General features: G+C 43.2%; 1 protein-coding gene across 1 annotated transcript; it reads left to right on the top strand.

Annotated features, from left to right (window-relative positions):
* Window positions 1-27,503, top strand: itga10 (integrin, alpha 10). The gene is made up of 30 exons (XM_035163230.2): window positions 1-959; window positions 7,077-7,188; window positions 7,326-7,435; window positions 7,522-7,610; window positions 9,165-9,279; window positions 9,384-9,511; window positions 10,142-10,290; window positions 15,857-16,007; window positions 19,296-19,461; window positions 20,638-20,711; window positions 21,013-21,157; window positions 22,187-22,335; window positions 22,472-22,615; window positions 22,777-22,983; window positions 23,074-23,204; window positions 23,425-23,591; window positions 24,053-24,195; window positions 24,282-24,392; window positions 24,743-24,828; window positions 24,908-25,049; window positions 25,146-25,238; window positions 25,352-25,428; window positions 25,589-25,678; window positions 25,772-25,856; window positions 25,940-26,053; window positions 26,129-26,236; window positions 26,328-26,441; window positions 26,530-26,625; window positions 26,714-26,827; window positions 27,108-27,503. The coding sequence occupies exons 1-30, from the start codon at window positions 908-910 to the stop codon at window positions 27,159-27,161; spliced, it is 3,516 nt and encodes a 1,171-aa protein (XP_035019121.1). The 5' UTR covers window positions 1-907; the 3' UTR covers window positions 27,162-27,503.
* Window positions 27,504-27,562: the final 59 nt, after the last annotated feature.

Genomic DNA, 27,562 nt, shown 5'->3' with positions numbered 1-27,562 from the left:
TGTGTTTGGGGTTTGTCGGTGTGAAGCAGCAGCTCAGAGAGGAGTCAGTCTGCTGCTGGATGGAGGAGGTCTGCTGGAGGGAGGGCAGCTCTCAGGATAAATGCGCTCTTTCATTTCAAAGGGAGAGAATTCCGTTATACTGGAGCCGCATATTTACATCGACAGAGACGCAGAGGAGGAACAAACAACAGGAGGGTTTTCTTTTTTTGTCACTTCAGGAGAAGAGGACATGATCGTGGATGCGAAGTTATCAGAGGAACCTCAAACTTTGCGCTTGATGAACGGAGCCCGCGTCCACAGGAGAGTTTGAGCTCCAGGGACGCGCTCAGGAGTCCGGAGGGAGAAAGGCGCGCTGCTGATGGACTGTTGGTGAAGGTGTTCCACATTAGTGATGCTTTAGTGACCCTGAACTGCGGCCTCTTGTTGGATGAGACAGGTGCACCGATTTTCACGCTCCAAACCACGGGTCACTGAGGTGTCAATTAAGATTTCGCCTTGATCCTCATCCACACGGACCACGTTCCCTCCGTGGTGTCACTCATTTACTCCTCCGGGGACTTGAACGAGCGCAAAAACAAGATTCCTCCTGTTGACTGGAATTATTCAATCTTAATTTATAACAACGAGCTTCTCTGGTTACTCCTGAAGGGAGCTTTACGCACGTATACGCGCAGCAGACATGCCACTGCAGCACCGTTTCACTGGATTTTACGCATCTCTGGGGGAAAGAGAGAGTTGAAAAAGTGTGCGCGTGTGTGAATGAGTGTGTGTGGCTGTGAGTGGGTGTATGTGCGTGTGCAGGTAGAGGCCAATGTACTGCATCTCTAGCTCAGGGGAAACAACATTGTGAACAGAGAAAAAAGAGAAAAGTAAAAGAGAGAGACTTGTTTTAAAACCTGTTTCACAAATGGAGCTGCGTAAATACCTGATGTGCCTGGAGTTCATCCTCCTCCTTAAAGGTAAGAATACTTCTAATTCCAGTTTTTCTGAAGTATTTGTTTTAGATACGATAATTTGTCTCTGCGGGATGTCTAATAATCCATTCACCTGTCTTAAAGCTCCTTGTGTAAACTCATCTATCCATGATTGATGCCTCTTCTCTGCCCATGTGCTCTCCCGTCCTCCAGCGATGTCTAACTGGACGACAGGGTCATTAACTTCCTCAACTTTTCTCCCCTTAACAGACAACATGTGTGAAACATGGAGTCTCACCCCGTGTCCCAAAGAGCTTTATTCTGTGTGGCAGCAAACGACTGACCGTGGAGACATTCCTTACATGATTGTGTGCATGTGAGTGGAGAAGCAGGCGTATTAAAACATATGGCCACACTCCATTTGCCAAACACATCAAAGGTATAGGAAGTTGTGCACTGGTCCAACAGAGTGATGGTTCCTGGTTCGAAGTCTGATCCTTCAGTAAATCTTGCAGCACTGAGGAGGTATTTCCTTCTCGTTGGAGGCCTTCAGCCACCAGAAGATGTTTGGAGCCATCAGAGATATTTACATGTGTCCTCTACCAAAAGGTTACTGGTTCATCTCCTCTTACAGCTGACACCCTCTGACCCTGGCAGCTGTGTAATACGACCTCCAGTATCAGCCATTTTCATCTCTTAGACTTGATGTCTAAAGTTCCCCCTAATAAGGCGTCTGTGCCACGAGTGTTTTCTTCATGAAGCATGAACATCGGCTTCCCTGAGTTGGGCATATCGCTGTGGCAGAGCCACCTCCCACACTTCATGGAGCCATTCCTGCTCACCAGGAAGAAACAGAAGAAAAAGACCATTGTTGTCGACCAAAACTTAAGTGTTTCTGCAGCTGATAAGCAGCGGTTTAACTGCTGCATCCTAGCATGCAGCCATTAGGCCAACATGACATCAATAGGCTGAGAAATTAAGTTGTGCAAGGCATGTTGAGCTCATATCTGCTGTGAATCACACACAGAGTGTCTGGAGTCGATCTATAGAAGGAGAAGTTGGCATGTGTTCCAGCATTTAACATTTAGACTAAAGCGTCAGTTTTCATGCTATGTGCAAAACGCTTCTCCTTCAGAAGCTGAGGATTAAACAAGGAGAATGCACACAGCATTGAGGTTATTCAAACTACACACACACATACACACCTATTCACAGATGGCAGCAGCCAAATGGTGCCTGTGGTCAGGTTTTACACATCTCCCTCTATTATCTGTTTAATTCAAGCATGTTCAGGGTAATTTTCCTTCATTTGTTTCACCAAGTAACCCATTTGGTCTAATTTGTGTTTTAACCAATGTGATTTTAGTGTGTGTGTGTGTGTGTGTGTGTGTGTGTGTGTGTGTGTGTGTGTGTGTGTGTGTGTGTGTGTGTGTGTGTGTGTGTGTGTGTGTGTGTGTGTGTGTGTGTGTGGGATGTTTCATGTACAGGAGCATGTTGGTGAGTGAGTGTGTGTGTGACGTTAATGGCTTCAGCAGGGCTCCTCTGATGCAGGCAGCAGGCACCTCATGTCTGTTACACTCTGTTATGCTTTACTGAGATGTCAAACACAGGTGCGTGTGTGTGTGTGTGTGTGTGTGTGTGTGTGTGTGTGTGTGTGTGTGTGTGTGTGTGTGTGTGTGTGTTTAACTCTGTTTCACCGGTAATTCATAAATTCTTGCTATTATTCTCTCAGCTATCTTCTGGTGTTTTTTGTTACTCTCCTATCATTTGCTCATTTTCATTCCTGTACTCCTCCTCTTCCAACACCCCCGCTCCCCCATGAGAGGGTGACAGCGATGAGAACAAAACCTGATCGAGATAATGGAGAGAAAATCTGTGAATGGTGGAGAGATGAGCTGGGGGTGTTTGGGAAACATCATGAGTCAGTTCAGTGAAGATGATAGAAACAGATACTGTAGTCTGGCAAACATCTCATGCAGGACATTTCACAGAGGTGCTATAAGTCAGAGATGTGAATTAAAGAAACTGAGGGCAGGACCAGGAGGGGGGGGGATTTAAATATGTTAATCCAATTGAAACAAGCAATCGACGTGTTTACATGGACACAAATATTCTGATATTAACCCGTTTGAGACAAACATCTGTGTAACCAGCATTTCCTGATCACCTCAACCCGGATAAGGTCATACTTGACATAAGCACCAATCGAATCAAGGGAATTTCCCCAGCATGGGATCAACATACTTCTTTACAGATACCTTTTTTTATTCATATGCTGTTGTGTTTGACTGTTTTGTGTGCTACTGGATGCCTCTATCTATCTATCTATCTATCTATCTATCTATCTATCTATCTATCTATCTATCTATCTATCTATCTATCTATCTATCTATCTAGGGGTTAGGGTTATGTATCTCTAAAGTTTTATCGTCATTGGAGACATTGACAGTTACCACCTGCCTGACAACACATGCACTGGGTTCGAACAATATGGGAAAATAAAGAGTGGTTAAATTGTTTAGAAAGAAACAGTCCAAAAAGGCAAATATTAGCATCGTGGATTAAACTTTTTCAGGTTGGGGCTTTCTAAAATTCTTGCGGGTATGTCAGAATATTACTGGTGTCCTTCTAAACATATCAATGTCTTTGCTACAAGTGTCTTCATAGAATCCAAAACACTGTAGTGTCAAGTTCAGTTTCTCTTCCTCTACATGTGCAGTACATTCAAATATGCATACACCACACTCCACCTACACTTTGAGCACCAGGAGCGCCCCGGGCCGAACGTGTGGTTGAGAGAATCTGGACTCAGTTTGGCTTGACAGATGTTTGTCACCAGTTGTCATGGCGATGGGTGGTCAGATGGCCTGCGGTACAGTGTCATATATATATATAAACCCCCGATGAGAATGGAACCAGAGGAGGCAGAACGGGACAGGGAAAAACAGAGGGTTGATGGTGCTGTTTTGTGGAGGTCTGAGGGGCCTTGTGGTAGGGGTACAGACGAGTGTATGTTTCTGTATATTAAAGGAGAGAGGGTAAAAAAAACCAGGGGGGGTATGGTTTATGAGAGCATGCATGAACAAGGAGGATGAAGGAGAGAATCATTAGCGGGGGGGAGTCGTTATCTTATCAGAGGCCTGGTTTGTTGTGGAAAGGAAATTTGGAATTGGAGCGAGTGAGTGATCCCACAATAAAGACAGAAAACATTTTACTACATCGTTTGTAAGAGGGGGTGGGGGTGGGGGATGAGAGAATAACTTGTTCGTGCAAGTTGGGACAAAATGATTTTTATTCCTTCTGTCCGGGAATATAGAAGATTTAGTGTTAAGGACCTATTCTGTCCTTGCCTACGCATGTTCCCATCAGTAAAGTGTATTAAACATCTGTGTAGAATCAGAAAGATGGCTGAATGTCAATGGAGGTTTGGACATCGAAATGTTAAGAGCTTATACAGATATACAAGAAAGTGGAGAACACAGCCATGCTAACAGATCTGTGAGACTGCTGCTGTGGCTGAATTTGTGTTCTTCTATACTCACTTATATTTTGAGTATGGCACTGAACTGTAAATACTCAGATGGGTCAAAATGTTCAAAAAGCTTCTCACCTTCAGTGGTCGCTGCTGACTCCCAGTTTGTTTGGTCGCTTTTGAACGTGTCGCTTCTTGTAGATGGCGTTGCTACCAATATTGATCTCTGTGGATCCTTCAAAAAAGGTGTCAAAAAGTCAGAAAACTTAACGTTGGATGATCCAATCCAATAATTTTAGTCCATAACACAAATACAGCTCTATATCCCAATACACACCACATAGCTCATGGTCCAAAACCATGCACCTCACTGTCTGTCACACCTGTGCCAATTATTGTGGCCACTGAAATACATTCGCCATCTTGGCTACGTAAAGGAACTGATGACTTTTCAAATTTGAGAAACTGCCGTTGGCAGCGTAATTCCCATGTTCCATGTGTAAGATATACATTTTTAAGTCTAGTAAATAAAGCAGCCGGTAGGAATTTGGGGGGGTTACAGTTGTGGTCACATGTTGCGATTGTCATTTCCAGCGAGTGCACAACAGCCGTGTTTGATTCGGGACAACAGAAGACGACGGAGCGTGATCCTCGGTACAAAATTGCATGGCAGTTGTTTTTGAGATGGTTCAGTGAAGACCAAAGTTGTGGATTGACTCACCAACCTGAGAGCCATGCTGCTAGTATCATCAACAACCCCACATCTTTTGCACAAAAGAAAGCAGAAACTTGCGACTGAAACTGTATGAAAAACATCTGTGAGAAGAGGACAAGTCAGTAGTTGCAGGTTGTTAAAACTACAGTAAGTGAATGCAGAATCAGAGATGGAAGAGAAACAGTGAGCGTATCCAGTTTCCCTCTCAAAAGCGAGCGGAATCCCCCTCTGATTGGCCTGACCGAGGTAACCGTCTGTGTGTTTTTTGTGGGGAAGTATCTGTACACAAGTGTGTTTGAGTAACTGGTGTAGAATCACAGCAGCAATGCCCTGGCCCCGTCCTGGACTAGTGCAATCACAGAGTTATGTACAGTATGAGAGCTACTGTAGCTTCACATGCTGCTAAATGACACGTCAAGTCAAATCTATTCCAAAAGGTCCTCTAAGAAAACCCATCCAGCACGCCCTTCTCTTCAAGGCTTCAAATGACATCCAGTAGATACATAAGTGATGTGTGGTATATACCAACTGTCAGGAGCGGATTTATGTGAAGGAATCGAACATTGACATTATCTGAGCAGCAATGAGGATTCTGCTTGAAGATCGAATTCCCCCGGATCTTACATGAAGAAAAAATCTTCGTTAAATGCACATCAACAAATGATACTCTCTTGACATGAGAGTATCAGAAGGAAGTGAGAGTTCATTCACTCACTTTGACTCTGATTATACAAACAGGAACAGTAAATCTTGTACCTGCTCCTTTATGTCACATGGTCTGGTTTGGGTAAACAGTATTTACAGGTTTCCTGCAGCCTAGAAAATAAGCATTTTGTCTGTTTTTCGTCCTTCAGTTTACACAGTGTTCCCAGTGAACTGTCTGACAACCATCACGCTGCTCTCTCTGTCCTCCTCACCTCTCTCTCTCTCTCTGTATGTATGTATGAAGGGCAGACTTGTGTGTCATAACAGGGGTCTTACTATACTCCATTTATTTTCTAACCCACACCCTTCTCTGCCTTGCCTCTTCTCTCCCCTCTCTTCTCCCTCTCTCCTCTCGGACTGAACTCCCTTTTTCCTCCCAGGTTGCCTTTGGTCACTCTGTTTATCCATATTCTCAACGCCCCTCCTTCTTTTCTCTCCCCCCAGCCCAGGCTATAAGAGAAAACAACATTCTAATTACAGTATAGTACAGTTTGCATGTTTTAAAGCTAGGGTTGGTGTGCTTATAGACTTTTTCTTCCAAAGAGACGGACGATGAGAGTACTACGATTATTATTTGCACACTAAATTTTAAGTTATTAAAAAGATAATCGTACACATGAAACCCTGAAAACTGTCATTTTAACACCCCTTATTTTGTACGTATTAAACAAATTTGATATAAAGCGTTAATCTGGTATGTTTAAGGTCCTTGTCGGAAGTTGTTAGTATCTTTAGACACAGAAAATGAAGCTGTTTCCCTGTTCACAGTATTTCTGTTGAGCAAAGTTCACCAGCTGTTGACTGTAATCTTATATTTAATTGACAGAAATTAAAGTTTAACTCACAGAAACAAAAAGTAAAAACAGGAAAGTGAATTTCCCAATATGTCAGTTTTGTTTTTACTTCCATTTATAGTTGTAGAATTGAATTCAACATTCTGCCAGTAGCACATCTATATTCAGTTTTAGCTTCTCCCAACTTTTCCTTGATGTTTACTCTGACTGAAAGATTCAATGTGTTCTGTGGAAGCAGTATTTCATCAAAAGGGTTAACCCTAATCCTTATGAATCATTGTATATTCTTTTATATATTTGTCCTAACATGTTTGGTCTTTTTGGAATCGTTTTAGACCTTCACTATACTTTAAAATCACTAAAGTAAATCCAGAGTGAACAAACTTTGGCTTCACATTAAGAGTTTTTAATGACCAACTAGTAAGTGATGGTTTAAGAGGCTGACGGAATGTTGATAATATTTTTTTGTCTTTCAGAGTTTTGTCAGTGTTTCAACATAGATGTAAAGAATCCGCGCATCTTCACCGGTCCAGAGGACGCTCTGTTCGGCTTCTCTGTTTTACAGCATGAGTCGAATGGAGAGAAATCGTAAGTGTGGGAGAGTGTGAGTGGCAGCGAAAGACACACAAAGAGAAATGAATAATTAAATTGTCATATTTCGTACACAAAGAAGATGCACAGTGATGCGTTAATGTCAACATAATAACTGTGTCATTATGTTGAAGAATGCTGGTTGGCGCTCCCTGGGACGGGCCGCCCAACAACAGGAAAGGAGACGTGTATAAATGCATCGTGGGGGACGAGAAGAACTCAAACTGCAGCAAAGTGAATCTAGGTGAGGAACGAGTCAGCTGAAATCCTCATCAAGTTTAAATGCATAATGTTGCCTGATCATAAAACTGGTCTGTCCGTGTACCTCAGGTGAGATTGCTCTCCAGAACGTCTCTAAAAACCTGAGGAACTCTCACCTGGGAATGACCCTCACTCCAGACTCACCTGACGGCTTCCTGGTACGTAGTCTAGACACTGGGAGATGAGGCTTTTTTAAGTTTTTGCTACATGGGCATTGGGGTCATTTGTGGGAGCCTGAAGGGATGTGGTGAGAGCAGGTTGTGTTTGTCTGACAGAATTTGAATGAATCATTTCCTGTAGTGTATTTTTTTATCAAGACACCACCGTGTGCAGTTCACTGATCCCCCCCCCACCTCAAAAAATAAAATAAATAAACATCCAAGATTATTATTATTAAGTTGTTTATTTATCTTGTGCGAACAAGTTATTATCTTATGTGCACAAGATTAAAAAAATATCTCCTGAGACTGAACTTTTACGGACTCCGGAATAAGGAGTTAGCAGTTTTAAAACTTTATTCGAACTCGTGTCTGAGTCTCACATCTCAAGTCTTGTTGTTGCTCTCCAATCCTGATTTCTCCAGTTCTGAGGCTTCTGGCTTCCACACAAACACACTTCTGCTTCGACGAGTAGGCAACTCTGTGTGTGAGTGTGTGAGCGTGTGTGTGTGTGTGTGCTTGGACGAGGAGGCAACTCTGTGTGTGTGCGTGTGTCAGAGTATGTGTCCATATATGTGTGTGTTAGGCAAGCGTGCTTTGTGATTTGGTGACTGCCAGTGTTTTTGTGCACAGTTCATGCTAGCCAACATAGCCCACTGTGTGTGTGAGTGTGCGTGCATACATGCATGTGTGTGTGTGTGTGTGTGTGCGTATCCTAACCCCAGTGGTCAGGTCTATAACAGGATCGGAATGCGTCTCCGGCCCTTTGTTAATGACAGACCTACCAAAAGCCATAGCACCTCTCTCCCTCTCCTCCGTCTCCCTCCTCCTTACTTTTCTCTCATCCCTCTCTCCATCCCTTCTTCCGTCCTCCCTGCCTGTCTCTGCGCCTGAGGAGAAACGCGTCCATAATAACAGGGCAAGCAATACCAGGATGTTTCTCTTTCTCTCATTCTACCCCGTTTCACCCCACTTTCGGTCGACCTCTTTTGTCTCCCGGCTGTGCATGCATTTCTCTTTTATCTCCCCCTCGCCACACTCTCCCTCTTTTTTCTCGCTCTCTGTATGAAAGCCAAACGAACGGCACGCTTTGAAGACAGAAATATCTGAAATGTGATACCCCCCACCCCACGCTCACCCCCTACATTTAACACAATCAGATTTAAATGGCCTTACTGGTCTGGTGTTCCAGCTCTGTTAAACCGCTCATGACAACAGTGACTGCCAACATGTCAACAATAGCCTCTCTTTCTCTCTGCCTATCCCTCATTTTCTATCCCCCAAACCACACCATTGTAGTTTTTCCATGACTTATCCCCTCGTATAACTTGTTTTCTTTTTGTTCCCCGTCTGCCCTCATTTAGTGTTTATACTCGGGACACACGGCGACATTTGTCTACGTGTTTAAAACCTTGTCAACCAAAAAACACCTACGCAACTCAAGAGCGGAACACAAATACTTAGGAATATAAACTGCTCAACTCGACTGCGAATGCTCCTGTAATTGCTTCACCTGTAAAACAGATGCTGTCCCTGTGTGTGTGTGTTTGGCAGGCATGTGCACCACTGTGGTCGCAGGAGTGTGGTACGTCTATGTTCAGCACTGGCATCTGTGCCTCGGTCAGCGATGACCTAGTACCAAGAGAGACCATCGCTCCAACAGCACAAAGTAACCACACACACGCACACACACACACACACTGAGGCAGAGAAACATGCTGCACTGGCCTGCTTTGACCAAAAAGAATATTTTGAATCTCCCACATCTGGCAGGGTGCTCCACATACATGGACATTGTGATCGTGCTGGACGGCTCCAACAGTATCTATCCCTGGTACGAGGTCCAGAACTTCCTCAGCAACATCCTCAGCAAATTCCACATCAGCTCAGACCAGATGCAGGTAAAAGTTCAAATCATGTGAATGTTTTCACTGCCTATAAATATTGTTTACATCGGTAATGGAAACTTGTGGTTTTTGAATTTGAGTTTGTCTCCCGCTTAAATCTGTGGAAGCCCTTAGCTGCTGCCCAGAGCAGTAAGACAGGCCGAGTCCCTTGAGTGAAAACATGCATCGAATGACACATTTAAAGAACCGGTTTGGCAAATTTGTCCAGAATGAATTGCGGTAGTAATGTAAAGGGATGGGAGCCGAGCTAACTTGAGGTTGAGGAAGAATGGAAGCTGGCAAGTGTGGGATCTGGGGACATTATTCTGAGCTAAACAACAAGAGGAGTGAGAGGTGAGAGGGGGTTTGGGTTTTGAAAAAGGGAGGGTGGGGGGTAAGGAGTAGCAGGCAACGTGAGGTGAAGAGGAAATACCTCTGGTTTTTCAATGAATTCAAAAATTCCCCGAGTGCACTGTTTGCTTTAAGAACAGGGTCGGTGCTTAAAGAGATAGTTCACCCCCAGAAACACAAGATGTTTCAGATGTTGCTCCCCACAAATATGTGCCAGCACAACCAGGAACATGTGTCGTTGTTGAAATTCTTCTGTGTGTTTGTGTATGTGTGTGTATGTGTGCTCACATTCAGGTCGGTATACTGCAGTATGGCGAGGTAGCAGTCCACGAGTGGTCTCTGAAGGACTACCAGACCACACATGAAGTGGTGGAGGCTGCCAAGAACATCAGCCGACAGGAGGGACGAGAGACGCGCACGGCATACGCCATCCACATGGCCTGGTAGGCCTGTCAATCACTGTTACCTCGCTCCTACTGGCTGATCCCTCTCGTGTTAAAAACATACCGTAGATCTGGCGTGTTCTCTGGAAAATGTCTGGCTGTTTAGATTTTGGTGGTAGATTTTTGGTGTTTGGCATTCTTAGGGGGGTTTTCACCAAATATATCACTCGCTATATAATTTGTAATTATAATGACAACCAGGTCTTTTTTCTTCCAGTCTGTTCTTCTTTTTTATGATACGCTCCAGTAAGGTCCCACCAGGCAGCTTTAGATTTATGGCTTACCAAGTTATCTGAAGGATTAGACTAAACATCACGGGGTACTTAAAGCTGCTCCTATCAATATTTTTTGACAGTGGATAAAATAGCTGTGTGTAATATGAAAGGTGTCGCGGTAGTGCCAAACTTATATTATGATAAATCCTCACACTGTTCTCATGAAAACACACTTCCAGCTATGGAGCAGGTAAATGGTTTGTTTTTATATAGCAGCTTTTATATGACCACTCAAAGTGCTTTACAGTATATAACCATTCACACATTCATACAGTACATATATGTGCAGCACTTCATCAGTCACATAATAGTAGCAGAGCCGTTCAGTATCTTGCCCGAGAATACTTCAGCACTGTTTGCTCACATTTACCAAAACAAATTAATGAAAAGATTATATGTCAGATATTTGACATATTTTCTGCATTATGAGAACGTTTATTTTTGTTACTTGCATGACATTTACTAAAAATCTTGCTGTCCTTTTCCTTGAGTAAATAAAAAAAATGCAGCCTTTAGTTTTTAATAGAGTTCTATTTACTGCGAGCTTTACTCAAGTAGAGAATCTTAACATTTCTTACACCGCTGAGTTTAAATTCACTCCTCTTCATTACTCCTGTACTGTTGCCTGGTCTTTCGTCATTGCTTTTCTTCATAGAAATACAGTGTGTTGGAGGTGCTTTAGTTTGTAATTCAAGTCTAAGGAAACAGTTTTGTAGGTTGAGGGTCGGCAACAACCTCTAAGTCTTAAAATATTTTAAAATGTTTCTTTTCAAAATAAAATTCCTGCCTTATTAAAGGCATACCCACATAGAGCACCACACCCAGACCTGATGTGTGGCCCGACGTGCATTTGGGGATGTGTGTGTTGGAGAGGTGTTCTACTCCCGTAGGCACACACACACACACACACACACACACACACACACACACACACACACACACACAGGTAATTGGAGAGTTCCTGTTTTCTGGTGCATTTAAAGGTACCAGTTGGAGGGGTTTAGGAAAAACATTTAAAAGGTAGTTGAAAAGCAGTGACTGGAAAATGGAGCCAGTAAAATTGTGTAACTGTGGCCTTTAAACACCAGTGACGGGAAAATCAGACGACAACCACACACTGTCCACTCTTTGTCTCTCACTGTCATAACCTCATTGACGGATGGTGAAAACTCTACATTAGCCGTGCACATGAGTCTATGTGTGTGTGCCAGGGTAAAGAAAACAAGCCCAGGTTGCAATTGTTGAAATAATTTAAGATTGATTTGATATCAGTTCATTTAAAAATATACCAATTTATGTCAAGACTTATGTAAACATATGCATCACCTCTCTCGCTCTCTCTCTCTCACACACACACACACACACACACACACACACACACACACACACACACACACACACACACACACACACACACACACACACACACACACACACACACACACACACACACACACACTGATGGACAGATAGCAGGGTTTGCAGTGGGCAGGAAAGTGACGGGGTAGAAAAACAGTAAGATTAGCTGAGCTGGTCTGGCTGACTGCTGGCTCAGCACGGCTGCAGGTGTGGTATGGCCTGACCCAGCCTGGCCGGCCAAGTCGTGCTCCTACAGCTGTAAAAATACACACACAGACATGTACAGTACACACACACGCATGGACGAACACCTACACGCAGCCTACACTTCACACGCATATAGTTTAAATTTCTACATCTACAAAGGCATCGACTGCATTCATTCCTTGGCCCCTTAACCTTAACCTTAACAGCATGTTTGACTTTTAACCCTTACCCCTAACCTTGTCCTTATTATAAACTTAGACCTAAACCTGAGCACTTGGCTAAAATAGGTCTTAAAAGAACAGAGAACATGCAAACTGCTCTCCTCTCACCTCTCTCTCTGGAGGTGTTAAGATTTATCATGATTGGGCAAATTCTCAAAGAGTTATTGCCAAGATTTGCCAAGGCACAGGCAGATATTTTGGTTGATGGTGGCCATGTTTTTCGACCATTCTTGCTCTCTGTAACAATATAAATGTGAACAATTTGATCCCATGCTGTGAACTTTGACAGATTAAAAAGAATGAATATCAAAAGTGCAGGTCGTGACCCTACCCTCAACTAAATAGCTGAGTATAATCCAAACAGAATTCAAACAGACACAGAGAGAAAAGATCAGGGTTTCTGCGAGGTCTTAAAAAGTCTCTGAAAAAAGTAATATCTGAATTTAAGGCCTTAAAAAGTCTTAAATATGTTAAAATATAATGTCCTACATCTTAAATACGTTTGCTAGGTCTTAATTATGTCAATGTTCATTTAATGCAATTTCCATGGATTTTTATTTTGTTGTTGTGTGTAGTATCTATTGAGAAATTAAGAATATTACAAAAATTACAAATAGGATCAACATGGGACTGATAACTAATAACCTACAATTTATAGCTGTACACTCAGCTTGGCTGTGGAAAAGACCGGGGTAGCTATGGTCTTTGTCTGTAGTTTGTAAACTGGCATTTCAAGGGTTATTGTCTACTCTGCTATTTTACCTCATCTACAATTATTCACATCTGCCGTACTTTTCATAGGTCTAAAATTTCATACATTGTGGTTGTGGTTAAATTGAACTTGTTGAAACCTGCAGACAGACAGACGTAACCAATTACGATACACCCACCCGTAGTACACGTGTAAAAGGTAAATATTCAAGCCTCGAGTTCTTATTTGGTAAAGCCGCACTAAAGATAAATGATTCAACATTGTGAGAAATAATTTTACTACTCTGTTCGAGAGTTAGATTCTATTTCATAAGGTAAATATGAGGCTACAGCCAGTTCCCAGTTCGCTTGGCTTAGCTTCCATGGTACAAACTGGAAGCATGAGGAAACAGCGAGTCATGGTCTGTCCACAGTCATGGTCTGTCCACAGTCATGGTCTGTCCACAGTCATGGTCTGTCCACAGTAAACAGCATCTGCCCACCGTCACCTCTAAAGCTCACTAATTACCATGTTGTTTTTTGGTTGTTAAACATTCCTGAAGTCTTGTCATATCTCGAGATTGTCTGCCAACCAGTGTAGAATTCAAGGAGCTCCTGTTTACGGCCAAGAAAAAGTCTGGCTCATATAACCCCCAGCAGGTTGTTTTTCAAGTTCAGTTTAGAACAAATTACACAAATATAACATGAGATGTGAAACAGTGAGGTTTCAATGTGCTGGTTGGTGGATTTCATTACAGTATAGCTGTGTCCTGTCTTCATGCTAAGCTAAGCTAAAGTCTTCTGGTTGTAGCTTTTTAGACCTGAGACCGGGCACGGCCACACATACAGGAAAAGAACGCTTCCTGTGGCGAAGCAAATCGCAGAGTGGCTTCGCATGGAGTTTATCTTCTGTGAACTTTGACCCGTAATGTTCGCTTCGCATTCGACTAGGTGTGACTGTGCCCTTATTCTTCACAAGAAAGTAAATTGTGTATTTTCCAAATTGTTAAACTATTCCTTTAGTTTTCGGCCTTTGCTTTGAGAGAACTTGGTCTCGGCTTTAAAAGGAAAACCATGTTCAAGTAACGGACTTGGATTTGAATGTAGAACTTTAGACTTGAGTGAACTTGTGCTTTACAGAACACCACAAACACCACATGTAATTTTAGACTCCGTACATTGAACCATACATTTACCAAAAATAGCATGTAAGTTGTGACCCTCGTCTTTCTGTGCACCAGGGCACAATGTAATGTTGAAATGTTAACAACAGTAATGGACTGTGGACTGTGGATTGTAGATTGTCGATGACAGAATGATACACAAACATCAAATAGCCGTCTACAATTGAATTAACCACCGATTTTTATATTGCTCCACCCGTCTGAGACACTCTCAGTCAGCCACACACATACGCATAAAAGTACACACGCAGACCGCTGCGCGGTGTCATTACCGTACTACTGTGACTCCATAAAATTGCTCGTAAATACGACCAGGCTTCCCAATTAGCTCTGCTCACTTTCTCTCCTCTTTCATCTCCCCTGTCCCATTATTTTGTGTCTTTCATCCTAATTTTTCAGTTTTCCTCCGTTTCAATTCTTCCTCCTTTTTTCCTAATCTGTTTCCGTCTGTCTTGTCTTGTCTTGTTGTTCACCCCTCTCTTTCCTCCCTGCTCCCTTCGTTTGTGTCCTTCTGTCTCCTACCAAATTAATTTAATTGCAAAATTACACAATCTTAATACCACATCAGAGCAGGATTTGTACTTTTAGTTTTAACGTTTGGTTTCGTTTTACTGTCTTTTATGATTCTTTTTGGTCTTTTAAGTAGGTTCCCAAGCACTAGATTTGACTTCATTTCTTTCTTTCTTTCTTTTTCCTTTTATCTCCCACTTCTCTAACTATCTAATTACTTTGTTCCAGGTTTATAGTTTCTTTCATCATGTTTCCCAGTGTTTCACTCATCTTTATCTATCTGTCCCTCTCCTTTACTTCCACTTATTTCTTCTTTTTTCTCCTCTCCTCTCCTTCTCTGCACCCTATGTAATTTGCAGACTGCATAGGGGAAACAGTTGTTTTTAACTCTGAGTTTCTTGCGGCTGACCACAATGTTATATTTAGGCCAGGGCTGGAGTTAGGCCTGAAAATGACTGAGTTCACTAGCAGTGACGACTCTCCAGAGTTCAGTGTGTACGTGTGTGTGTGTGTGTGTGTGTGTGATTGTGTGGGTTGGTTTGAGGCTCACCAACCCTATTCAACACTTGGAGCAGGTCCTGCTGAGAACAGGTTTCAAGCAGACAAACAGGGTGCGGCCTGGGTCTGTCCGTGTGTTTGTCATTTTAGGCTTCCTCTCTGTAACATGGCACAACCGGATGGGAATGCACAGATGCGGTCGCTGTGTGCAGTGACACATGCTCGCTGCGTGCAATGACCAATTTGAGTCAACTGGCAGTAAATGTATGTGTGTCAACTATGACTAATATAGTTGTGGACCATTTATATCATACTTGGTGGGAAGAGACTTAAAGCCAATGTCTCACTCCTTCACTAGTTATTAATTTTCTCGGAGAAGCACTTTGAATTGTATGTTATCATATAGAGTTTATTTGAGAAGTTAAGAAACGAAGTAAGTGGATACTCCCTGGTGTCCTCTCTCTCCCTCTGGCCCCTTCACTCCTTTAACTTTTTTACTTTATTCTTTTCTTCCATTTTGACATTTTTTTCTCTCGAATCCAATTTACTTCAGCAAGATTTGCATGATTAGAACCTGACACTTTTATGTCAGTTTCCCTCATATCGTTTTCTGTTTTTGTAGCACAGAGGCGTTCAGTTTGGAACGTGGTTCGAGGGATGGAGCCACCAAGGTGATGATCGTAGTGACGGACGGAGAGTCGCATGACGGAGAGGAGCTACCAGAAGCTCTGGAGGAGTGCGAGAAGAGAAACATCACAAGATACGCCATCGCTGTGAGTACATGTCGTCTGGTTGTGATGGGACATCTTGGAGCTGCTGTCCTAACATAATCACAATCTAGAGTCTCATGATGCTCAAAATGTTGATTCAGGAGTTCTCTTTTCCCTCACTGGTAAATCTAGTGTACGAAACACACATCTAACCTACATTATCAATGGGGTGTGTATTGCATCTCTGACATTCCACACACATTGCGTGAAAGTCGCACACTGACCACAAGCTGTGCACCCTCGGGCAACCACACAATGCCGCCACTCCCCCAGAAATAACATTACCAAATGAACCCCTTGAGTCTACGAAAATAGACGAGTGGGAACAAAAACTCTTCCTTTCGAGCCCCACCCGACCCCCTCAACACACAGTGACACACTGAGCGGTGGTATGGTTTTAGAATCAGAGGACCGGACAGAGTCTAGCGGCAGCACTGGTTACAGACCCCTCCCTGTCCCACAAGAGACACTGGGGAACCTTCAGACTCCGCGAGAACCACAGAGGAGAACATGAGCCAACACTGAGGAGGAGTGGCAAGGTGCCACCATAGAAATATGTGTAGATATATCTATTGATATATGGGTGGAGAGGCTCGGTTAAAGGTCTGTGTTTGAGTCCTGTGCAGACGTATTATTAAGTTTGATCAGACTGAGCTCCCGTTTACAAATCGACTCTGTCTTCCTGAATTTGCATCTCAAACTGCCACATTAAAGGACGACATCTTGGGATAAAAGTAGGTTCTGTTCTTGCCTTGGTTCATCCAAGAGAAAACGTGCACTTATTTTTCGTGGTATCCATCCACACAGATAGTTTTGGCTTTTATTTGCCCAGATCTGGAGATATCTCTCATGTCTAATTCTTCAACATACAACAGGGATTAAAAAAAATGTGAAATCAAAGAAAAAAATCTATTAAAACAAGACAATGATCCAGAAATTAGGTTAAAATATCCCGGATACAAATGCTGCCATCTTGTGCGTTCGGAGCCAGAGTCTGCTCAGTAGCGATCAGGGGAGTGAACAGCGGTAGCAAGGTCCCATCGATAGACATGCTTGACCAATCATGAGTCAGCCTCAGCTGTCAATCATGATGTTTCACCCTTGTTTTATAGCATCAAATAATGAAATAATTTAAACTTACCTGGAAATATAGCACTTGACAACGAATTGAAAATATTTTAGTGCGATAAGATCTAGTTAAAGTGAAAGAAACCATCTTTGAGAAAAAATATTTGATGTTTACTTTGATGTTTCAGTTTGGTCCGTGTCCCATCTATTAATATGGACGATTTGGGACTTATGACCCATACTGCAGCCAGCCACCAGGTGGCGATCACGATGCTTTGGTTTCACTTTTGGGGAGCTGTCATGTCATCCATCTTTATTTAAAGTCTATGGGTTTTACTTCATCACAGCAATGCTTTGAGCTAAATGCTAACATGCTCATTATGACATTCTGTTAATAGAGGTGTAATGTTTACAATCTTTAGTGTGTTAGCGTGCTAATATTTGCGACTTATTATTTGTAGGCTATTTGGTCACACACCAAAGTATTAGTCAAAGAGAAATTTTGACCCGATGGTGGCGCTAAATAAAAAATCAGAGAATCACTGAAATTATTACTATTCGTCCTGAAGGGGAAATAAATGCACTGTATGACATTGTCAAAACCAAAGCTAAAAATTAAGCAGCCACTAATACTGTCCTTTTTTACTCTGGGTAATCTACAGACCTCACAGAGGAGAAGGAGAAGGAGAAAATGTTTTTTCAAATTTGGGGTCAACTAACCCTTTAAAATAAACACAAGTTGTGTTCCCCTGAGGTCTGAATCCCGACCATCCAGCAGAAACATGGAGAGGAGAGAAAGTTTTGCCGCGCTAAAACATGCTGTCATGGTTTTATCGCTGTGGGCCGGTTGGAGTCTGACTACCTGAACACAACCTTAATGCTATAGGTCAACAGCAGCTTGGTATGAGAAACAGGAAGCAGAGGGAAACTGGTTCAATGAAAATGACATAATCAGCTTTGAACGACAAGAGAAACAAACAAAAGTGAAAGATGACAACCAGAGAGAATGAGGTGCTTTTTATGGGTCAACTATTGCCCCGAAAAGTCCAAGTGATGACAGGTAAGTGCTACGTGTGTAACTGCAGCCACGTTTTGATGTTCCTGCCGCCCCTGTGTGTGTAGGTTACGTGTGTGTGTGTGTGTTTGTGTGTGTGTGTGTGTTTGTGTGTGTGTGTGTGTGTGCAGTGAAAATGGCTCACAGGGGAGGGCTGAGCTTTCCAAACATGAGCATGAGCAATGCAGACTGTGTTTTATACATCAGCGCAGGTCAGGGGCTGTGAATTGTGTGTTTGTGGGGGAGCAGCTCGTGCAGAACCACGTAAAGTGAGCAGAGGCACTTTCATTCATATACTTGAAAACAAACGTGTTGGCAAAATCCTCGAAATCTGGAAATGTGCTTTACATTTAATATAAGACCGTTGCTTCTTTCTTTTTCTTCTCTGTTCATGACTTTATAAAAACCAGAAGCCGTTGGCTGCCTGCGTGGAATTTCTCGGCCTCTATAAGATGTTAATGTACATATTTATGTGTCGACTCTCTTCACGTTACACAGTGCAGCCCCCCTCCATCCCGTGCCCTTTGAAAACAGAGGATTTCCTTAGTTTGCTTGGCAGCTGGAGTCACGGGGGGAGATTCTTGGGTTTGGTTTCTCTTATGGAATTTTTCATTTATACTTCAGGCATTAAGCCACAAGCCGCTGCTGCTACAATATATCTTGTGCATCCGTCATCTCTTCACCCCCTGAACCGGGCCTGTGCACCTCATTTACAAATCTCTGGTGGCTGCCATTTCCTCTTGTCTTGTGTTTTCCAGTCAGTGTGTTGCCTTTAGCTGTTGCTTAATTACGGGTAAATTACACGGGCAGGGAAACAGCTATGAACTGTGTTTATTTTTCAGGTTAGAGAGTTGGATCCTGCAGGTCCAGTTTACTTGTTCTGGGAATGGTGTCGTTCCTCCCCTCTTCCCCTTCATACTATGTCTGTCTCTCTTCAAAACAATCCATCATCCCTTCTCATGGTTTCAGTTCCTCTCAAACCGTGAAAAATAATATATCTGATATATGCCCTCGTATTAGTTTAGGCTTTGTTTTGCTCACTTTCACTGCCTTTCTCTGTTTCCAGCTTAATCCCTCCATGTTTTATTGAACTTGTGTGTTCTGCTTATTCATCTATTGTGTTTCTCTTACAATCTTTCTCTCCCTTTTTCTCCCACGCTGGTCTCCAGGTTTTGGGTCATTATATCCGCCGGCAGCAGGACCCTGAGACGTTCATTAACGAGATCAAGTACATCGCCAGCGACCCTGATGACAAATTCTTTTTCAACGTGACAGATGAAGCAGCGCTCAATGACATTGTGGACGCTCTGGGAGACCGAATCTTCACCCTGGAAGGTGTGTGATGCAGGGAAGGAGGCAGGGAGGATTCAATGATGTACTGTTTAAAACAAGACAGTAGTAATGTCACAGTTTTTCAATTCACTCATGATTAGCACCTCAGATGTCTCATAAAACCACCTGATCTACTTTGAGGAAGTTTTATATATATATATATATATATATATAGATGTGTCACATGATGTCATGTATTGTTATATTGATTGGCGAGAAGCAAAAGCAGAAAAAAACAGGGAGATCTCATAGATGACTGGTTGGGTTTGACATGCGACAATTTACAGCATATCAGTCTCCTACTCTACTCTTCACTGCACCTGTAAAGTAAAGCTGTAAAAACTGAATTTAGAAAAGCATAGAAATACAAATGTTATTGTATGTCTTTTGGATTTTACAGTCCAACAGTTAAGCTGAAGGACAGTAACAGGAAATGATCAAATCCAAATGCTGAATCAACTTCGACCACAGATTCCCTGGATTAAAATACAGATTTATTTACTTCAGTTAGAAAAAGTTAAGTCAGTGAAAAACTTTACAGCTTTAGTTTGTTATGTTGAGGCACTGATCTATAGAATATTGGATTCATATTTTCAAAATGATAGTGAGTGTATTTACATAAGTTATTAAGTCAGTTTTCTATAAGATAAGATAAAATAAGATGAGAAGATAAGACATACGATTTAGGATAAGATTTATGTTCTCAGGGTATAAAATATATTTTAACCCATAATTTTCCCAGTTGCAATACTGTTTTCATCAGATTGGATTTTGTCAACTCAGAGGAAACAAACACTGGGACTAAAGTGGTAAGAGTCTGTCTGAGAAATGAGAGGTACAAGTATGTGAGTCAGAAGTGGAGAGTTATCACTGTAGAAAGAAGAAAATAAACAGCAGTTCTGCAGAAAAAGCAAGAAAGGGAAAAGAAGGTGGAGGGAGTGAACAGCTATCACAATAGCTGAGGGAGGAGGAGAGGAAGACCGATGAAAGGTGATGCCACCTTCAAATGTTTAAGGAAACCAGAGAGGAAAGGAGGTGAGGAAAGGGCGAGGCTCCTGTGGTCTTCAGGGTGGGTGAGAGTGTCGAGGATGCAGAGAGATCAGACGCCGGGGGGGGTGAGGAAGGAAGGGAGGAGATGTGTAAAGAAACGTGATGATGGTTGTCTCTGTCCACCTGCAGGGACACTGGGCTACAACGAGAGCTCGTTCCACATGGAGATGTCTCAGATCGGCTTCTCCACACACACACTGGATGTAAGTCCAACCTGAACTCTCTCATCAGAGTGTGAAGTAAAGTCAAGATTTCTTTATACGGCAAATTAAACATAAAAGGAGTTGAGCCAAAGTGTCCTAAAGTCATGGCAAAGTAAGTCAGCACAAGCGTGGATTAAAGATAAGAAGTACAATGATAGCCATTAATTGGTCTATAAAACAGATTCAAGCTGAATTAAAAGCAATATTGAAAAGGCACAGCACTTTAAATTAGATTAAAAAACTGTTGAAACAAAAATGTTTTTATTTGTTTCTCATCCATGCACTGCTCTTGGTTCTTTAGGATGGCATTTTGTTTGGGATGGTCGGCGCCTATGATTGGGACGGTGGCGTGTTGAAGGAGGGGATCAACGGACGCATCATCCCGCCCAGAGAGGCCTTCGAGAGCGAGTTTCCGCTGGAGCTGAAGAATCATGCTGCTTATTTAGGTACCGACATAACAGACCATTGAGCAGAGCACTCAAAGGATCAAACTCCATGTGTTAGTGTGTTACTATCACACTGTTATTGTGTTATTGTGTGGAGGGACTTCAAGAATGAAGCATTCATGTGTTGTTGGGAAGCTCCCACAACTCATTTTTGGGACAGCTTTTAGGAAAATAACATGTACAGGCAGGTACAATGGAGATAGATACAAGGGAGATAAATTAGGGATAAGAATATATACGAATAAATATAGAATAATTCACAAAGTTAATGACAATAAAAAAAGTTTTAAATAGTGGATAAAATAGCCACAAATTAAAGATGTAGGTGGGGATTCTGGCACCAGACAGACCACTCCAGGGCAAAACTGAGCCAATGGCCCCAATTCAGACACTGCTCTCTCCCCTTTACCCTTATTTAGTTTTGGTATAAAATGATTGAATGTAATTAAATAAAGCTAATATTACAAGATGTAAAACAAAATTTGGGCCAAATTTGTTCCACATTTCCAGTTAAGTAAATTACCACTAAATAATTGCCAAACAGTGGTCCTGGGGTTTTCTGGGGCTCCTGCGTGTCTGGTGCTCCAGTGAACCAGCTTCAACTGTGTGGGGAACAGAAACTTCTTTCTTCCCAATAAGCTCCAAAATCCACATAATCCTTTTCAAAACCTCCGAGTTTGATCGTTGTTTGTCTTTCAACGTTTCTGAAAACATAACTCGTGAATGCGCTCCTGTTCTCCAGCCCACTCTCGAATCACAAATGTCTGAGCTTTCCACGTGCCCGTAAACACACCACTGCAGTAGACTGCATTAACACACAACATGATACAAACACGGACAGAAAATGATGTGAAACATTACTTATCTGAAGCAAGTTCAATTAAAAGTTGTTTTATGCCATGCCAGCAGTGACATGTGCACTTGAGTTGTAGCATATGTGTTAAATGATGCATAAATATCCTATATTAGTCTGTAATCTCTGACTGAAGGTGGTGGATTGAGCAGCGGTGTGTGATGATGTGTTTTCAGGTTACACGGTGTCATCTGTGATAGTTGGAGACTGGAGGAGGCTGTATGTAGCTGGAGCTCCTCGCTTCAAACACAAAGGCAAAGTCATCCTGTTTGAGCTCAGTGACGACGGCGACGTCAACATCGTACAGGCCCTCAATGGAGAACAGGTAAAAGTATACCTGGGCCTCTTCATTCCTGTCAGTCACTTTACACAACAGAGCAGCAGGAACCTCAATAGTCGGAGATTAAAGCAAGGACTCCCCCTATTGGCCGTAAACTGAAGTACCATGTTTCTGTGTGTAGATTGGGTCTTACTATGGCAGTGAGGTGTGTGGGATGGATATCGACCAGGACGGCATCACTGACATCCTCCTGGTTGCTGCTCCGATGTACCTCGGCTCAGGAAACAAGGAGGCTGGGAAGGTCTACATCTACAGCCTCAGTGGGGTGAGACAGGGGCGACACTGACTCTTCTCTATAAGGATGATTGTACAGTCATCATGAGGACACGCAACATTTACCAAAATCTCAGCATAATAAACATTGACAATGCAAACATCAAAGTTTTTATCACCTTTAATGTATCCACCTTCTTTCTTGTCTCTCAGGAGGAGGCGTTTGTATCTAACGGGACTCTGAAGTCAGAGGAGAAGTCCCAGGACGCCAGGTTTGGTTATGCACTGGCGTCCGCCCCTGACCTCAACCACGACGGCTTCACTGACCTGCTGGTGGGAGCCCCACTGGAGGACGAGCACAGGGGGGCCATCTATGTCTACCATGGAGATGGCATTTACATCAACCACAATTATAAACAGGTACCTACCCTTTACTTACAGGTACAAGCTTTTTGGAACCTGTCAGAAATCAATCAAACTAATTTCCTTTCCTGGCTCCCGTCCCTACAGCGTATCGCAGGGTCATCGCTCTCCTCCTCCATGCGGTACTTTGGCCGCAGTGTGAGTGCTCGGTTGGACTTGGATGGAGATGAGCTAATAGACTTGGCAGTGGGAGCACTGGGCAGTGCTGTGCTGCTCAGGTGGGTAAACACAGAGAAGGACAGGCAAAGGGAACAGAGAATTGTTGCCAGGACAGATTTTACTTTAACGGCTGCAAGCAGTGGGAGATAATAAATGTATCACCTTAAGCTAGATTCCACATTTAAAGTAAACAATACAAAATAAACATTAACTGTAACTAGATTCACATCATCTAAATCTAAAGGTTTAATCATTTTTTCCCTAATGACTGTCCCTCAGCTCTCGCAGCATAGTCCAGATCAACGTGAGTCTGTCCTTCCAGCCGCACTCCATCAACGTCATTCAGAAGACCTGCCAGAGAGGTGGCAGAGAGTCAGCCTGTCTGGATGCGACTGCCTGCTTCACAGCCGTCTCCCGCTCCCCTGGACCACACAGCAACAGCTTTGGTAGAACCCTGTGTATTTTCATCAATCCAAAACCACAGGCCTGCCCTATCTGATTCATACAACAAACCAGAAAAGCACTCAGTAGAGCGCATACCTCCGCCAAGGCCCAACAGTCAAGCTGCACCAAATTGCACACACTCATAGATATCAATCCTCTGAAATATGCCAGATTTTTATCACAAAGATCCATGAGTTATTCCCTGGTGAAAAACGTAAAGTTAAAGAAAGATTTAAAAAAAAATGTCAACTGTCCCTTTCTCAAGAACCGTCCCAAAGTTTACTGTGTTCTTTCCAGGCCCACATCCCATCCTTCCACTACGTTTCCTGAAAATCCTTTTGATAGTTTTTGCCAACAAACAAACATCCTCTCCTTGGCGGAGGTAAAAATAAGAGTTGTAAAATGGCCAGGGACTCATTTTCCAGCGCTCACCATCTGTCCTAATTATCGTCTCTCTCCTCAGACCTGTGGGTGTCAGCGATGTTGGATGACAGGAAGTTGTCTGCACGGGCCCTGTTTGACGACAGCTCCCAAAGACAGACCCAGATGGTTGTCCGAGTCCAAACGGGACAAACTCTCTGCTACAACCTGCCCTTTCATGTTTATGTGAGTGTCTGAACACACACACACACAGAGACAAGGTGACACTTGTGTTTTCACCTCTGACATTTGTGTTTGTCTTTGGAGTATAGGACACAGCAGATTACATCCGTCCAATCAGCTTCTCGCTGCGGTTTAAGATCAACGACACGGAGAGTGGTCCGGTGTTGGATGAGGGCTGGCCAACCACTGTTAAGAAATTTGTGAGTGGCAACATATTGACTCATGACATTGACAGATTTAGGGGCAGCATGGTGATGCGGTGGTTCCTGGTTTGAAATCCGGTTCGACTGGGATCTTTCTGTGTGGGGTTTGCATGTTCTCCCAATGTTTGCATGTCTTTTCTCCGGGTACACTGCATTTTTCCCAAAGTCCAAAGGCATGCAGACTGTACCCCACCTCTCGCCCCAATGTCACCTGGGATTGGCTCTAGCTCCCCCCGACACTCAAAGGGATGAGCGGTATAGATCATGGATGGATTAATAGATTTCTTAATGGGTCACATTTCCCTTCCCCTTCCTCCGTTAAACACTTTTGACTTGTTCCTCTCCAGATCGCGTTCTTCAAAGACTGCGGTGAGGATGACGTGTGTACCACAGACCTGGTGCTGCAGGCTCATATGGACATCTCTGGGACGAGGTACTGATTTGAGACATTCCTCGGTTCGCTCTCTCGGTTTGTTCGGTTTCGGTGAGTTTTCATCACGTTCTCTCCACAGACAGAAGCCTTATGTGATTCGCAGCCCTCGTAGGCGTCTGGCGGTGGAGGTGCAGCTCCAGAACAGACTTGAAAACGCCTACAACACCAGCCTGACGCTGCACTACTCACGCAACCTGCACTTCTCCAGCCTCAGCATTCGGGTAGACAACGTTCACACAGCACCACTTCTAACTAATCACACACATTTAGGCTGCCTTACACAACCTCTCTCTTTCTTTATCTCTCTCTTGTCGTAGGAGGATGCCCACTTTAAGATTGAGTGCACAGCGCTCGGTGCCAACAGCCACTCGTGTAACGTCAGCTATCCAGTGTTTCGCTCCCAGTCAAAGGTGCGTTAGTGCAGAAGAAACGGCTCCATCACACTTGACTAAGCCCACTCATACTTGACTCACTGCAGGTGAAACTCGTCTCTTCACCAGCCCGTTCTCTTCTGTGCTTGCAGGTGAACTTCATGCTGGAGTTTGAGTTCAGTTGCACGTCTCTGCACAGTCGAGTCCAGATGAAGCTCCATGCTGCCAGGTAGCTCACTGAAGCAGTTCTGGATACTCTGTGCACTAGGTTTAGAGGCAACTGCTTATAGGGATCCCATCTGTTTTGGTCAAATTCAATTAAGGATGGATAGATATTATTTGTCTTCTCTGAAAGGCAATGAGGTTTATCTGATCTGTTTCTTTCACAGTGACAGTGTGGAGAGGGAGGATACGCTGGGGGACAACAGTGTTCAGCTGCAGAGTTTTGTTCAGTATGAACCGGACCTGTTTGTCAGCAGGTGCGTGTGCACGGCATGAATATATTTTAGCTTCTCTTTTTTTATGTGTTTGAGTATTTATATGATGTTTCTTTTTCCTGTGGTTTTGTGCAGTGACTCTAATTTGAACCGATACGAGGTTCACCCCACGCGGACAGTGTCAGAGGCGATTGGACCAGAGTTCTATACACACCTCAGGGTATGTCTCATGTGCTCATGGTGCAAATTTAAAGTCAAGCTGGACTTTTAGATTAAAGCGTTGTTTGTTTTTTGTCCATATAGCTGCAGAACCTCGGCTGCTACTCTGTGAGTAATCTGGTGTTGAGGCTGCATCTGCCCTCTGTGGCTGCAGGAGACAGAGTGTTCATGACTGTCACTGAGGTCTTCTCCTACAACGTGAGTAACATTTCCCTTTGACTGTCTGTATCTCCCTTTTTATATCCAATCGGACATATTTTAATTCCCCCCCAGGCTACAGGAGTGAACTGCAGCGTGCTGAGTGATCTGGCCCAGCTCAAAGACAGACACAGAGATGTGCGCCCCCTACATCCAGAAGACATGATGCAGAACGACATACTGGTGAGGCCTCTGGCAGCACAGCAGCTACTGAACACTGTGCAGCATCAGCACATGTTAATATGCGTGTTTGTGTATTTATGTGTGTGTGTAGAACTGCAGCAGGTCGTGGTGCACGGAGGTTGTGTGTGAAGTGCAGCAGCTCCTGAGAGGGCAGACTGCCCTCATTCGTGTCAGCCGCAGAGTCCATGATGACTTCTTCAGAAAAGTAAGACGAACATAGACACACATTCATTTCAGCCCAAATCTTGTGCCGTGACACTAATTGGTCATCGCAACTGCGTCTCCTTCCGTAGGCCAAATATAAGTCAGTGAGGATAATGGGTGCCTATCGCCTGGCAGCTCAGGAGACTAACCTCATCACTCTGGACACAGGAACAGACTGGAGGGAGGTAAGAAGACTACAGCAGGATTTGAAGTGGCAGAATGAGAATTAGTATTAACTTTCTGTTTCCTCTCCATTTATATGTTTTCCTCTAGACTGTACTGGAGGTGCTGAAGGGCAGAGCTATTCCAATCTCACTCTGGATTCTGATCGGCAGCATCATCGGAGGGTTGCTGCTACTGGCCCTCATCATTTTCGTACTGTGGAAGGTATTTTCATGTTACACATTACTTAAAATTTTGGTGATAAGGGTTCAGATCATAGCAATTTACACTGTTGCTATATGGTCTATATGGGTGAACTAGTCCTAGTCTAAAATATGTTAATTTTATTTTGAAAATATTATATCATTACTCTCCACAACCCCAGAAATGAACCCGTAACTTCCAGCTTGAGAATCAATGATATAAAGTATTTATCCAAACATACGTTACAAATACCAGAATGTGCTGTGTTTAAAATATCAATCTTTATCTCCCTCCTCATCAGCTGGGGTTCTTCACACGCAAACACAGAGCAGAGGATGAGAACCATGAGGACTGAGCCCATCGTCTGCTGCCATGACAACGGTAATTTGCCATGACAACTACCACATGAGCCGAGTCCAGAGATTGGACTGGATTGGCGACAAAGATGCAACTGGGACCTTCAGGACCAAAGAGAGCATCACGGGGGTCAAACAGAAATGCACTACCCACTATTTCCAGCATCGGGAGCACTTGTGTAAATAATCTTTTTTTATTGTATGGAACGCCAGTGTGTATTAAACCACAATACTTCTATTTAATATACAGAAATCTTCATGGTTTTACAGTCACTTTGTCGTATGTTTGTCCTTCAAGTTTTGTGTTTGTTCTTTAATGAAATTAAAAGTGTTGAAAAGTTTTCTCGTTCTACGTTTATTCATTTAATAATGCAGGCAGTAAAAAATAAAAACAAGCAAA

The sequence above is a fragment of the Hippoglossus stenolepis genome, chromosome 8 (assembly GCF_022539355.2).
Source record: "Hippoglossus stenolepis isolate QCI-W04-F060 chromosome 8, HSTE1.2, whole genome shotgun sequence".
NCBI lineage: Eukaryota > Metazoa > Chordata > Actinopteri > Pleuronectiformes > Pleuronectidae > Hippoglossus > Hippoglossus stenolepis.
The sequence above is the reverse complement of the archived record's forward strand: the minus strand, read 5'-3'. Positions and strand labels throughout refer to the sequence as shown.

What these genes read in the sequence shown, in the direction of transcription:
- itga10 (XM_035163230.2), top strand. Translation starts at nt 908, where the DNA reads ATGGAGCTGCGTAAATACCTGATGTGCCTGGAGTTCATCCTCCTCCTT. An exon ending in TCTCCAGCCTCAGCATTCGG is followed by an intron (nt 25,050 to 25,145) that starts GTAGACAACGTT and finishes CTCTTGTCGTAG; the next exon opens with GAGGATGCCCACTTTAAGAT. An exon ending in CCGGACCTGTTTGTCAGCAG is followed by an intron (nt 25,679 to 25,771) that starts GTGCGTGTGCAC and finishes GGTTTTGTGCAG; the next exon opens with TGACTCTAATTTGAACCGAT.